Source organism: Protobothrops mucrosquamatus, unplaced genomic scaffold (genome assembly GCF_001527695.2).
Source record: "Protobothrops mucrosquamatus isolate PMUCROS unplaced genomic scaffold, P.Mucros_1.0 scaffold113, whole genome shotgun sequence".
Taxonomy (NCBI): Eukaryota; Metazoa; Chordata; class Lepidosauria; order Squamata; family Viperidae; genus Protobothrops; species Protobothrops mucrosquamatus.
The window spans coordinates 1593299-1607408 of NW_015386485.1; the positions used below are offsets into that span (position 1 = coordinate 1593299).

The following is a 14110-nucleotide window of genomic DNA, read 5'->3' on the forward strand; positions in this document are numbered from 1 at the left end:
AGAGGGGGTTGTGGGGGGAGGCGAGACTGGGGTAACGACACGTGTGCCCACAGAGAGGGCTCCGAGTGCCACCTCTGGCACCCATGCCATAGGATCGCCACCACTGATCTAGATAGTCTATCTTAAGAAAAAGAAAAAAATGAATATAAAATGGAAAAATATTAAACCGCTTAGACTATAAAAGCTTAGGGGAAAGTGTCATCTGTAGAAAATTACAACAGATGAAATAATTTTTGAAAACTTCCCACTATAAAAATAAATTGGGATACATAAAAATTAACAAATAATTTCAAGAAAAAATAAATACTGCCTATTACCCAAAATGTTACACAAATAACTAGTAGGTTTCAAGTGAATGTTTTTATCTCTCAGCAAATTCAAAGAAAAAACACACACATTAAATTCACAATTTAATGGAAAAATAGAAACTAGGTGTAGTTAAATGACAATACAGGTCACACTCAGAATAAGATTATATGACAGGAGTTCTTGGCCACCGCCAAATAGGATGCAATGATGTTTGGTCCACTTCTTCCAAGAAAGTTATGCTCCCAAAAATGCAGCAGGCACACTTAGTTTCTCTTTGTGAGACTAGAATGTAGTTTATCAATCATTTCCTTCACAACTCAGTTTTACCCCATTAATTACTGCTCTGTCGCTGGACCTTTGGACCAATACTTTGAATTCCTTCTTCTGGATTTGGCCGCTTTCCAGTACACCCTCCAATGCTAAGTGATGTTCTTCCTAGAAATTGAAGACAAACATGTACTTTAATGTTGTCTTTGACTTTTACTTAACTCAAAATCATAAATGCACAGAAATCATACCTTGTTGCACTAAATGTGTTTTTTTACTGTCCCCATGAGCATAATGTAAAATTCCACTGTTCCCTTGAGAGTAACCTATTAAAAAAAAGTGCATTACTTTCTGAACAAACGTATTTAGAAAGCAACATTAAACTCTTTTGTTATAGTTTTAATAAGTATTAATAAGTAATATTTAAGTATTACTAATTTTTCTGTCAGTTTGAAATATTGTACTGAATTTATTAGCTCACATTTTCTGTCACAAATACCATTCTCAAATTATATCATCTTTGAATGTGAAATCTAACCTTACCCCTAATTACAAGTACAAAATAAACCAAAAAGTATCTGAGAGCGCACCCCTAAGATATTCACTACAATTTCCTGTTTTGGTTTCCTTGCTTAATAATGCCCCATTCTGTATCTTTATTTAAGATTGTTGGAAAGCAAAGGTTCCCACTTTGTATTCTTAAGCTTAGTTTTTACTTGATTTATAACATGCTCTCTACAAAAAAATAAGTAAATTCTAGATATAAAAACCACAGTGCCCTAAGCATACTATTTCTGCATCTTAAACCAAGTATTTCTTTGAATGATTCAGTTACCTGGTAAGCATTACTCTTGGTTACCATAAAACAATGAAGAGCTGTTATTAGAGGTCTTCACAGCAAAGAGTAGTTGTCATGCCAACCTCACTTCCTTTGATATCAGTTGGACTTTACTGTTTTAGGTATAATTAGCTGCTTAGTCTATACTAGTAATATAATGGTTTCCCCCAGAGCAATTCCTATTTTTATTCACTATCCTTAAACATGTTTATGCAGAAACTGCATAGCTGAAATCAGTATATCTTGATTTGCCAAATGGATTTGAGCATCACACTTTATTATTTAAAGGTGAAGGAATAGTGAATGCAGTTTTGAGTTATCCCACCTTGCTGGTGAATTCCGCTTGTTCCTGTATGAGTTTCTCCAAGGGTACATGCTTGAACATTCCCTGTATGTCCTTCACTGGTTCCCATTTGAGTGCCTGAAAGAAAGCAAATCTATATTGTTTTCCAAAATAAGAATTACATAAAAGGGATATATTTAATATCATGCACAATTTATATTTGTATAAATAAATCTAAATGCAAATTTCACATGTGGAAAAAGTAAGTATACCCCTACATTTATCACTACCTCAAATACCTAAAATTAAAAACAGGTGTACCAGATTAGATGCAAATGTTTACCATATTGTTAGAGAGGATCTGGGAGGTACCCATGTTATCACATATTTAGCTGGCTGGTGGCATCACAATGCCTGGATTGGAAGAGTTCCCTGAGGCTTGCATAAAGATGATTTAAGATGCCTATGAATCTGGGAGGGGATTTTAAAAGATTGCCAATCATTTGGACATCAATCTACTGTCCAGAATATTATCTACAAGTGAAGAAGATTTCAAATAACTGCCAGCTTGTCTGACCCAACTCAGCAAGTTCAGCTCTCTGTTTTCCACCCATCCATCTTTTTGTTATCACATTGATGTATTCTTATTGTGTTCTTTTTCATTTTATTTTACTCATTTTATTTCTGTTTACACTCTTTTTATTTCTTCCTTTTTATTGTTGTACGCCAGTTAGAGCAGCCCCATGGCAAGAACAGCCGGCAAATACATTGAATGACTGACTGACTGAATGAATATGACAACTCCCTAAACATTCCAGTAAATTCACCAAGGAAAAAAAGGTGGGTTTTAGAATGGCCAGATCAGAGCCTGGATCTAAATCCTTTCAAGATGCTATGGGGTAATCTGAAATGGGCTGTCCATGCATTAAATCCTTCCAACAATGCACAGCTGAAAAAATTCTGCATGGATAAATGCGAAAAAAAAATTCAGGCAAAGTAGAGACTGGTAAACAGTTATAACAAGGCCTATTGACATTTCTGCCAAAGGGGAAAATATCAGATATTAGAACCAAGGATGTGCCTAGTTTTTCCACAGAAGCAAATGGCATATCAGTTAACTTGATGTTAAATACATGATTGCAAAGTCAACTTTTTATAAATGTTTTTGTTCAATTACATTACCTTTATATAGTGTTTGAATGAAAATACTGATATGTTCACATACTGTAGGTTAGAAAATAAAAAACAATATGGGTGTATTATTTTTTCACATGGCTGTAAAAAATTCAGTCATTTTGGGATATTGAATAGAGAAATACTGAGGAAAGGAGAGGGGAGTGGAGTGGAAAGGAAAAGGAGAGGAGATATCTAGAGCACATGACAGGTAGCATTCCAATAAATATTATATCCTTGTGGTAGTTATTACATGGATGGACAAGACTCTTTTTTGCAGCTATTTTGTAAAATTCCAAAGGGCCTACAAGCCAAAATAATAGGGGAACCCTGTATCATTAATGTGATATATACAGTAAAATTTAAACTTTTTTCCAGTTGAGAAAGATTATTAGTTATCATTGACAATATACATTTTGTAAGATGCAGAATGAAATACAGTAGTCCTCAACTTGCAACAGTTCATTTAGTGACTGTTCAAAGTTACTAACAGCACTGGAGAAAGTGACATATGACTGGTTTTCACTTACGGCCATTGCAGCATCCCCATTGCCACGTGATCAAAATGCAGATGTTTCACAACTGATTCACATTTATGATGGTTGCATTGTCCTGGGATCATGTGATCACCTTTTGCAAACTTCTGGCAACAGAGTCAATGGGGAAGCCAGATTTACTTAACAACTGTGTCCCTAGCTTAATGACTGTAGTGATTCACTTAACAACTATGCAAGAAAGTCATAAAATGGGGGCAAAACTCACTTAACAGATGTCTCAGCAACAGAAATTTTGGGCTCAATTGTGGTTGTTAAGTCGAGGGCTACCTGTACACACCTTCACTTTTTTTTCTTTTTTAAGGATTCATGCTTATATATGCATTACATATTACTTTAGAGATTTATATGTTATATAGTATATTCCGGAGGAAGAAAGAGGTAGAAAGAATAGCCAAAGATATCAGAGAAGTTGGGGAATTGTGCCTGAAGCACACCAACTAAATGTTTTGCTAGTTCAATTCAATCTGGTGCCTAAATGTGAATCCAAAGAATAGGCCAGCTAGGATTAATATCTGTGTACTAGTTTCCTATAATTAAAGGCCTGGCAACAATGGACATTGTGTCAAGAAAAAAAAGAGGTAGTATCATTCTGAATCCCTCACATTCTTTGGTAATTTGTCAAGCTACAGAAATGTGCTGAAACTGCCCTACAATAACTATTCCTCGGCATTTTAATCCAGTACACCTGTGTGTAGATATTCTAATTTGATTAATTTAATGTGCTTAATTATAAATATTTCCATAATTGAAGTATTATATAATATTAAAACTTAAGAAAATTTGGCTTATTATTATAATGTTGGTAGACAGCCAAACAGAGTGTTATGTATGCTTCTTAGTTTTTCTAACATAGGAGTAACTTACCATTTGTACCAACACAACCAGGGAGATTTTCACTTGGAGAATATCCCATTAGGCCACCATTTCCGTTTCCATTTCCATTTCCATTAGAAGGCACTGAAGCAAGGAGGCCTAATCAAAACAAAATGCAATGGCCTCAAAAGGAAGTACAGGCTTTTGAGGGCTTCTCTGTGTTTCTGGCCCTCTTTTCAAATGCATATCTTTGCATTTCAGCCAAAAAAGGAATAGATTTTTTCAATAAGAATTAGAGCATTATTTTTAAAGAATCAATCCCATGCAAATACAGACAGTATTTTAAATTCAATATCAATAAAGTTGGAACTGTCACTCAGAACAATGAAGACAACAATCCTCCAAATAGTAATTAAAAATGTTAATAATAAACTGATCCTTAACATGAAAATACAGAAAATTCTCCCTAAATAACAGTTAACTGTGTTTCTAAAATTAAAGGCCAATGCTTTTTTTTCTTTTTTTGCAATGTTCTGACCCTGAAAGGACCAGAGCTTATGTGATCTTAATTAATATATTAGCCCTTTATTAATGTTAGAAGTTACAACTTTAAAAAAGGTGAAATTAGAGAAAAGTGCAAAAGAAAAAGGTTCTCATTCTTCAGTCAGCCAATTGTAAATATTATACCAGGATTTCAGCAATTAAGACTTTCAGGCCAAAAATCATGAAAATAAAAAGTAAAATCAAAGCTTTCCATCATACCCAATCCTCTGTATCGGGATAACTGTTGGTAGATTTGTTTCATCCTTTCTATATTCAATCGACTTGCTTCAGCATGATTTACCATTGGTTTCGGATAATTTACTCCTATTATACATTTTGCAGCTTTCTGGACTCCCTCAGGGGCATTCCAAGGATCATATATATACTTTGCAGGAAAACCTCTGAGTATAGGTAGATACCGTCTTAATTAAAAGAAAAGAAATTTTCTATCATTTTTATGATTTATCATAATAATCCAATGTAATGTTGCATTTTAAATTGATAATGGTTCTTTACCTGATATAGTCCCCGTTAGGATCAGTTCTCCTGCCAAAACCCACAGGGCAGTAACAATGGAAAAATTGCTGGAAAAATGAGCTACAAGACAGCCACATCCAACTGCCTGCATTCACGCTCCAGTCTGCATCAAGAAGCAATTCTTCAAATACCTATAAAAAAAACAACCCCAAACCATGAATTAATGTAACCTTGTATTTATTTTTTTCCCCTCTGGGAATACAGTTTCAAGTAGCAATTTGCTGGCATTCTGGTTTTTAAAATGTCCATGTCTAATCATATGAGAAGAAAGCTGAGGAGAAATACATATTCTTTTGAAATGTGCTAAGTCAGCAGACAACTCATTTATCTGCAGAAAAGACTCAAGGTAGCTTACATATTTATAAAAACAGATAATGCAAATACACTGCTGGAAACATAATATTTAAAACCACTAGCATAAGCAATCAGTCACAATACGACAGGACAATCTAATCCTCAAGATCAGCCTGTTTGTATTCTATTGAACACCTATCATACATGTTTTAATGTGTTAAAGAAAGTTGAGTGTGGGACAGATTAGAGAAAACAAGGAAATATTCTGGATGCACATTATAATGCATAAATTTTTGACTCACCACTAGGTGTTGCTACTTAGCTAAATTATTTTATATTATATAACATTTACTGCTGTTGACAGCAATTATATGCATTTACCCCACTAGTTCTGCATTAACTACACTTGCAGCAAACTCCAAAATTTATTGTCTCACAACTAAGTCTTGGTCACAGAACTGCAAATAAAGGATGGTAGGCTTTTTCCCCCTTTGATTAAAGAAACAAATATGTCAAGACTTTAATAATAAAAGGATGTACATACCTCATGTTCTGCAGAAGAATCAACCACAAACTAACTATGTAATACAACTTTTCTTAACATTATTTAGAAACAAACGTGAATATCAAATCTTAGGGACAATACCAAAATGTGTTAATTAAAAGATTATTGTACCTTCACGCCTTCCTCCCAGCTAATCCACAGATCACCTCGAGTTAAGAAGCATGCCACAGCATGTCTGGCAAGATGATGGATCCAGCCTTCCTGACGCAGCTGGGTCATAATAGCATCAATCCAAGGGAATCCTGTCCGACCCTCTGCCCACTTGGCCAAAGCCTCAGGATTTTTGTCCCATGGAATCTGCACACATATGGGATTGCCTTCCATTTTATCAAATCGTGGATTATTAGTTGCTGCTGTGTAAAAGAATTCCCGCCACAACAATTGGCCATAGAGGGAAAGAGGGGGAGAGCTGTTCTTCTTCACCTGTAAATCATACGATGTGATTAAAAACTCACTTTTTAAATACGCGTCTTAAATACCTACTGATAAATATAGTCAATTCATACCTTTTTGTACAAATCTGTTAATTTGAAGTAAAATAGACGGCAAGATAAACAGCCAAAACGTAGATAAGGACTAAGTCCTGTTGGACTTGCAAGAAGGGAATTTGCATTCATTCGAGGGCGTTCAAAGTTTGCTACCCAAGCCTTACAAAAAAGAAAAAAAGAAAGAAAGGGGTATTTATATTTATTATTTGTTGATATGTGTTTCTTAACAGCATTTAAAAACCAACCTGGCAACAGCTATGTATCAGCATCTCAAAATCTGAGAATTACTTATGCATAACATTTTTAACTCATTTACATATGAAGTCTTACTATTTATCCTATATTGAAGATGTTTAATAAATTTACATTGCAGCACTTTATTTTTTCCAGCATTTGAACACAAGACTAAGAAAACTACTTTACTGAAATAAAATTGTTATAGAAATGTTCATTCTACAGTGTAAAGTAGAGCTTCTGTATCTTCAAGGGGTCTATGTCCCAAATTTTCTGTTTGATACTCTATGCTGATTTAAAAGCCCAAGGGCTACAAAGGATAGATAGATGGAATTGCAGGGGCCTATACAGTATAAAAAAATTAACTGTATATTGATATGTAAAATCACAGCTAATCAAATATTAAAGCATTCAGAATTATTTCTCAATAAAAATTATAGTATTTCAATACTTGACAACAAGCACATAGAAGATAGCACTCTTCAAGTTTGTTTTACTAGCACTCTGGCTCAATTTTTTCATGTCTCTATAAAATAATGAACTACATAGTTCTCGCTTAATGATCATTTGTTGAATGTCTGAAATTATGGCACTGAACAAAAGGAGTTATGACCTGTACCCAAAATTATAAATACTGAAGTACCCCTCTGGTCACATGATAAAAATTTGGGCACTTGGCAGTGTGCCTGGCCTTATAACCCCCTACCTGCCTATAACCCCCTGCATCTGGGCCATCCTGCACAGCAGCACTCAGCCATAGTGCTGGCCTGGGTCTGAAGTATAGGCCTGGAGCTTTTAGTAATCTTAGCCAACGGCCATCACTGCTGCCACTTAGAAATGCTCCTTTGCATTGATTTCTAAGATGTGCAAGCCTTGGAAAACAGCACAATTGCTCCCATTGCCCAGCACTTCCAAGATTCTGTCACATGCCACTTACCTTCAGACAGTTTTTTCCTGATACTGAAAGGCCCACACAGCTTATCCAATGCAGCTCCTGGTCACACCAAGTCTTTTTTCCTGAAGTCGCCTTGGAGCCTCTACTGTCAGTGATGGTGCTAGGGCTGAAGTCAAGGCCTGGAGCAGTGGCAGCTGGCTGGCAGCTCTACTTCAGGCCTAGGCCTGGCAGTTCTGCTGACGAGCGCCACACTGCAAGGCTGGGCTGGGGTGTCTATGGCTTTGTATTGTATTGCAGGACACACATAATCAGCTCACACCCTCCCCCATCAAGGAACTGCTTAATGACTGCAACTATGAGTGCCAGGATAGTAGTTGTTGAGCAAAGTGGTCATGTGGGCATCTCACTTAACAACCGTAATAATTTATGACTGATATTCTGGTCTCAATTGTGATCATCAGTCAAGGATTACCCTTATACTAGGCAAACAACAAAGGTGACTAATGTACCTTTCTTTCCAAATGTCTTTCCAGTCTCGTGAGTGCTTCTGTTTCTCCCCCTGGCCAAACGGCGGAAGGCAATCCATCTGTATCAAAACCTATAGTACAGAAACCAAAATAAAATATATTAGTCAAATATTATTAGTCAAGCTGCAGTCTGTATAAATCATAAAACCTTAGTATGTTAAACTATTGTTACACATATTATCAAAACACTGAACTGGACCCAATACTTAATTTGCAAGTTTTGATTACTTTGAATAATTTATTCAGGATTTGTTCCTCAGTGCCGTGACAGATATACTGAAATCTGTTATATTATAAATTATAAATCCTTGGTGAGTTATCAACACCCAATTTAGGAGCAAGTCTTCAAAATTTAACAACCAGGAACATGCTCTTTTTTTCCTCAAAATAAAGCAAATATTTTCAATGAACTACACTACATGGTTATTTGGAAACTCTACTCAATTATAAGTTACATAGATATTCTAGAATACTGCCTATGAAGAAGCATACATTAATAAATTAGACAGAATCAGTTTCTTATAGACAGTTTTAAGCAACATTTTAAATGACAAGATACAGGTTACAACCATTCATTTAGTGACCATTCAAAGTTACAATGACACTGTCAAAAGTGACTTATGATCATTTTTCACACTTAGGAATGTTCCAGCATCCTTGAGGTGACATGATCAATATCCAGACACTTGGCAATAGTTGCAATGTCCTAGGATCATGTGATCCCCTTTTGCCACCTTCTGACAAGCAGTCAATTGGGAAGCCAGATTCACTTAACCACATTACTAACAACTGTAGTGATTCACCTAACTGTGGCAAAAAAGGTCGTAAAATGGGGCAAATTCACTTAACAACTGTCTTGCTTAGCAACAGAAATTTGGGGCTCAATTGTGGTCGTAAGTTGAGAACTACCTGTACTATCATTCAGATCCTTGTATTAGACCTTACTATCTTCTATAAGCAAACTAAGCAGAGTCTCCTACTTATGACCACATATTAGAAGACACAATTTTTTTAATAATGGTCAAGGAATGAGGAAGATATATCTTGGATTACCTAGTTCTTCAAGTGATGGAACACCGTATTTCTCATCATGATCGTCAGAAACTGGGGTGGTACATTTTGACATGACTTCTGCAGTGATAGTTTCCACAGGCATCTCCAATGGTTCCATTCTACTTATTAGAGTTTGGAATCTCTTATAAGTAAGAGGTGGCTGGCCTCCATTTAATTCTATAATTCTACATACAAAGAATTCAATGCCAGTTTATACTTCTGAAACTGTAAATTCATTATGCAACTCTACAGTACATTTATTACCTTTATTATGTTATGACATTTACTTCATATTGTGAATAGTTAGAAATATAGAAAAGGCTAAGGGGCAGAACTCATATAACAAATCCAATAATCTTAATACAAATAATTAATAAAATGAACAATAATTTGGTTATTCAGCAAATGAATGAACAGATCACTAGAAAGGTTACTTAACAATTGGTTACAAAATAATTACTAAAAGAAACAAAGTTTCAGACCAGCATTCAAATACTAAAAAAGCAGTTGAGTATAATTTTCTATATTCTCTGTGCATAAATACTGTGGTGAATACTATGGTGAATCTACTGTATGTCCTGTGAATTACACTTAGCTCATGTCCTTCTCATGACATCGTCAAAATGAAGAGATGCAGTCTATTTCTATTCCATGTTTTTCACTCCCCCCCAAAAAAACATTTAAAAAGGTAAATCCAGGTACTTTCTAATGGATTGTTGGCAAATAGGTCCAAGGAAGGAAGGACAGACAAGCTGAACCTCTATCCCAGGAAAATACATTTTTGCTTTAAGATACTGCAAGCACATGCTGCATGCATGTCCAGCTAGATTTATCCAGGACTACATTATCCAGTTAGAATTGCCCTAAACAGCAAGATTGCACTGAAAGAAGCTGCTGCTGATACCCTAATTTGGTGGCTGTTACCAGGAGGTGTTGCTTTCCTGTTACAGTGCCAGTTCTCTGAAACAGCTTCCCTATTGACTTCAGACTTGCCAGTCAAGAAACAATCAAAGACAGTGTTTCCATAGAGATTTTCCTTATTGTACAAATATCACCAAATGTTCTGCTTTGGTTTCACATCTCCAATGTTTAAAATATTTTATTTTTAAAGCTATCCTGACCATTTTAATGTTGCGTTTGTCTGAACCCTGTTACCATGGATGATTTATTTCTCTTTATCATGGCTCTTATGTTTTTACTGTAAACTGCCATGAGTCAATTTGTTGAAATCAGCAGTATACAAGTTTCATATGTAACTATAAATGTTTCATAGTGCTTAAATTAAACTGCCAAATTTGATTGGCATCGAAACATCCATTATGCTACTAAATAATTTTAAGAATTGATATATTACAAAACATATTGTAATAAAAAATGTTGACTCAGAATTATTTTATATCCTCTATCAGTAGTATCTATTCATACTACATAAAACATTATTTCTCCCTTTTACACTTAAGAAATTGGTAACTTACTTGTCTAAGTCATATAAGGTATGCGATATTCGTACAATGACTTCCAATCCTGCTTCAGTGGCCAATTTCTTAATTGCTGCATCTCTCTCTTTTCCAAATGGTTCAGAGTCATATTCAATAGAAAGTTTTGAAATATTCCATTCCTGTAATTTCAAATGATAATGTGATTTTCAAAACTGCAATTGTCCCAGGTCAAGGAATAAGAAGGAATAACAAATACTAAAATAACCGAATGCATAAAAACAAATAGCTGTTTTCAATAGCAAATGCAGAAAAAAACATTCTCTATGTACAAGCCAAGAATTCTGCTGGAGCAGACCTTAGCCCTCCTTTTTCAAATATAACAGAACTGAACCCCATAAAATAAATATTATATTAAAATGTAGAGTGATTTAATAACCCCTAGAGAGGTTTAGCCTCACTTTCCTAGCATTGAATAGACTTTACCATTCATAATTCAGTATATAGGATGCCCTTGAGATTCCAAACTATATTTTTATTATTTCCCTCTTAAAATGTCCATATTCATAAAACTGGATTGTATGCAATTAAGCATACACATCGTCGCACCAATGCAAATTACAGATGGTAAATATTTATATCTAATCACATTATAATATGAAAAAGTAAGATAAAAATTAAAAAGTAAGCAATTTGACTAGGTTTTTATTTTTAATTCCCAATGTTGTGGTACTAATCTTGGCCAAATTATGTCCAATAAATATTACACAGATTACTTTTTAAGTATAATCATAGTATTCAAGTAAGCTGAAAACCAAAAATCCTGAAAGATTTTTCTATTCACATAAACTTTAGTTTGGCAATTATCTCACTGAACATATATTCCAGAATCTTGTGAATACTTTTGCATTTGCTTCAAGTCATCTTCAAATAATCCAAATTTACCTTGAAAAGCCTAGGAAATACATCTGCAGGCTGTCCTCTAATCACAAATAAACGAGAATTTAATTTTCGTAAGTTGGCATCCAAGTCCTCAAGACACTGAAGGAGAAATCTGTAAGGAAGATGACACGAAGGAAGTATATTTTTAAAAAAGGTTTGCTGCAAAGGCAAGATTTGTGCAGAAACAGTTATAAACAATCATAATCTACTATCTTGGTTCTACAGATTACAGCCATCACACAAAAATATATTGATGCAAGTATGTGTATGTAGCTTCCATAGTATATTCAGAAATCCTTAGAGACACTGTCACAGATGATGTAATAATGCTGTGATTATACAAAGAGGATTACAGCTGATAGAGTGTGCAAACTTTGATAATGATGTACAGCTATTCCAAGTATTTCACCTCAATGTACATTACACACAATATAGAATTACAATTCTGTTTCCTCTTAAAAATAAAAACAATGTTAATTGGAAATTTCTTATTGTATACTGATACTATACCATGCATCTGTATTAGGCTCCAACTATGCATAGAAAGAGCCCTTTGTTTTCTCTTCTCTTCTTCATCCTGTCCCTAAAACAATATGCTCCCTATTCATAGTATGTTGGTGTTTACACTGATTCGTTTTTCAAACATTCTTCAGTTGCACTCATAGAAGTTCCGCTATTTTAAAGTGACTGCCTAGGAAACTGCTATTGTACAAAAATACTGATTCTAAAGGTTACACATAGCAAACACTGGCTGTCATGTAGAAAAAAAATCTTTAAAGAAAAAGGCAACAGCAGTCTCTTAAAATGTGTAAATACTCCTTGTGTCTTGTGCTGCTGATCTTCTTGAACCACCACCTCTGCCCCATCTCAGCAACAGGTTGTTTACTAGAACTGTACAAATCAGTAGTATAAAGCACCTCTCTTTAAAACAGTAAAGCAGCTATTCCTTTTTTCCAATTCATGAAGAACTTTGTAAGCTGCTCCTGGGTGTCACATATGTTCAGGTGCATGACTACGTACATGCACACATGGCAAATTCAATTGGGGAGGCTGCATAATATGATGCTAACTTTACTGGGATGATGAAAAATTTTCTGATATGTCAGAAAAATATGGCCCAGTGGCCAGATAAAGTGAATTGACATCTGTGAATAGCTTCCCTTTTGCTATGACTTTACTATTATTTAATTTTACATGACTCCGTTCAAGACAATTAAGTAGAATATTAGGTCTTGGAGGCAGCAATGTGATTTGGTGCCATACAAATTTCAGAGACTCTGAAATCCCTACAAGGAATTTCCATCTGATCATGGAGGCATCCTTGGTCAAGCTCCAGGTGGGTTGTGTGATAGAAAAAAAAGTTCTGTTGATTTATCTCCCAGACTAAGTAGTTGGAAGAACAGACTATTTGTCCAGTACCAAGAATACCACCTTAATTTCTCATGAACCAATACTGTAGTATGCATCTGAAAATGAACAAAGGCTGCCACTGCTATTGCTGAAGTGTTGAGTTTGAGAATATACTCTGATTATTGGGCATTCATGAATTGCAAGGGATTTAAGCTAGGAATGAAGGTATGCCTGTATAAGATACTGCCAAACAGATCTAAGAAGCTGACTATCTACAATAGGCATCTATAGTAATACATTTGGTAAATTCTGCAGTTGTCATTAGCCTAAATAGCTCTAATGTTAGTGTAAGAATTAAGAAGAAAAGCTTTACTTTTTTGGGAAAACAGCAAAAGGGTGAACTAGAATGTGGATCCTGGAAAATTAAGGGGCTAGATGGGCTTGAAAAAAATATTACCTGTGAGGTTTATAAAAGAATATATGAGGTCTTTAAAATTAATTGTTAATAAATCCATTCCCTTCCCCCCCCTCCCCAAAGTTTTGATTGGAAAATGAATAGACGATAAGAAGGAAATTAAAGGAGAGAACAAAAGCTCTTGACGTGATGACCCGGTGTCTGGAGGCCGTGAGGGTCTGGATGGGGAGGAACAGACTCAGGCTCAACCCATCCAAGACCGAGTGGCTGTGGTTACCGGCGCCTCGGCATAGTCAGCTGATTCCATCGCTGACTATAGGGGGCGAAACACTGGCTCCCTCGGATCGGGTACGCAACTTGGGTGTCCTCCTGGATTCGCGGCTGACACTGGATGACCAGTTGGCGGCCGTGACCAGGGGGGCGTTTTATCAGGTTCGCCTGATTCACCAGTTGCGACCTTTTCTGGACCGGGACGCCCTACGCACGGTCACTCATGCCCTTGTCACCTCCCGCCTGGACTACTGCAATGCTCTCTACATGGGGCTCCCCTTGAGGAGCACCCGGAGGCTCCAGCTGGTCCAAAATGCGGCC

General features: G+C 35.7%; 1 protein-coding gene across 1 annotated transcript in view; it reads right to left on the minus strand.

Moving 5' to 3' along the window:
• Positions 1–400: 400 nt before the first annotated feature.
• The window catches only part of CRY1 (cryptochrome circadian regulator 1), a 24290-nt gene continuing 10580 nt past the window's right edge, over positions 401–14110 (minus strand). The window contains exons 2-13 of the mRNA XM_015812840.1: positions 11758–11866; positions 10852–10994; positions 9377–9561; positions 8306–8394; positions 6686–6826; positions 6291–6602; positions 5300–5451; positions 5003–5205; positions 4292–4399; positions 1740–1835; positions 828–902; positions 401–744 (exon numbers count right to left, since the gene is read on the minus strand). Coding sequence (XP_015668326.1) covers positions 641–744; positions 828–902; positions 1740–1835; positions 4292–4399; positions 5003–5205; positions 5300–5451; positions 6291–6602; positions 6686–6826; positions 8306–8394; positions 9377–9561; positions 10852–10994; positions 11758–11866 — 1717 coding nt within the window. The 3' untranslated portion in view covers positions 401–640. The remainder of the gene's footprint in view (positions 745–827; positions 903–1739; positions 1836–4291; positions 4400–5002; positions 5206–5299; positions 5452–6290; positions 6603–6685; positions 6827–8305; positions 8395–9376; positions 9562–10851; positions 10995–11757; positions 11867–14110) is intronic.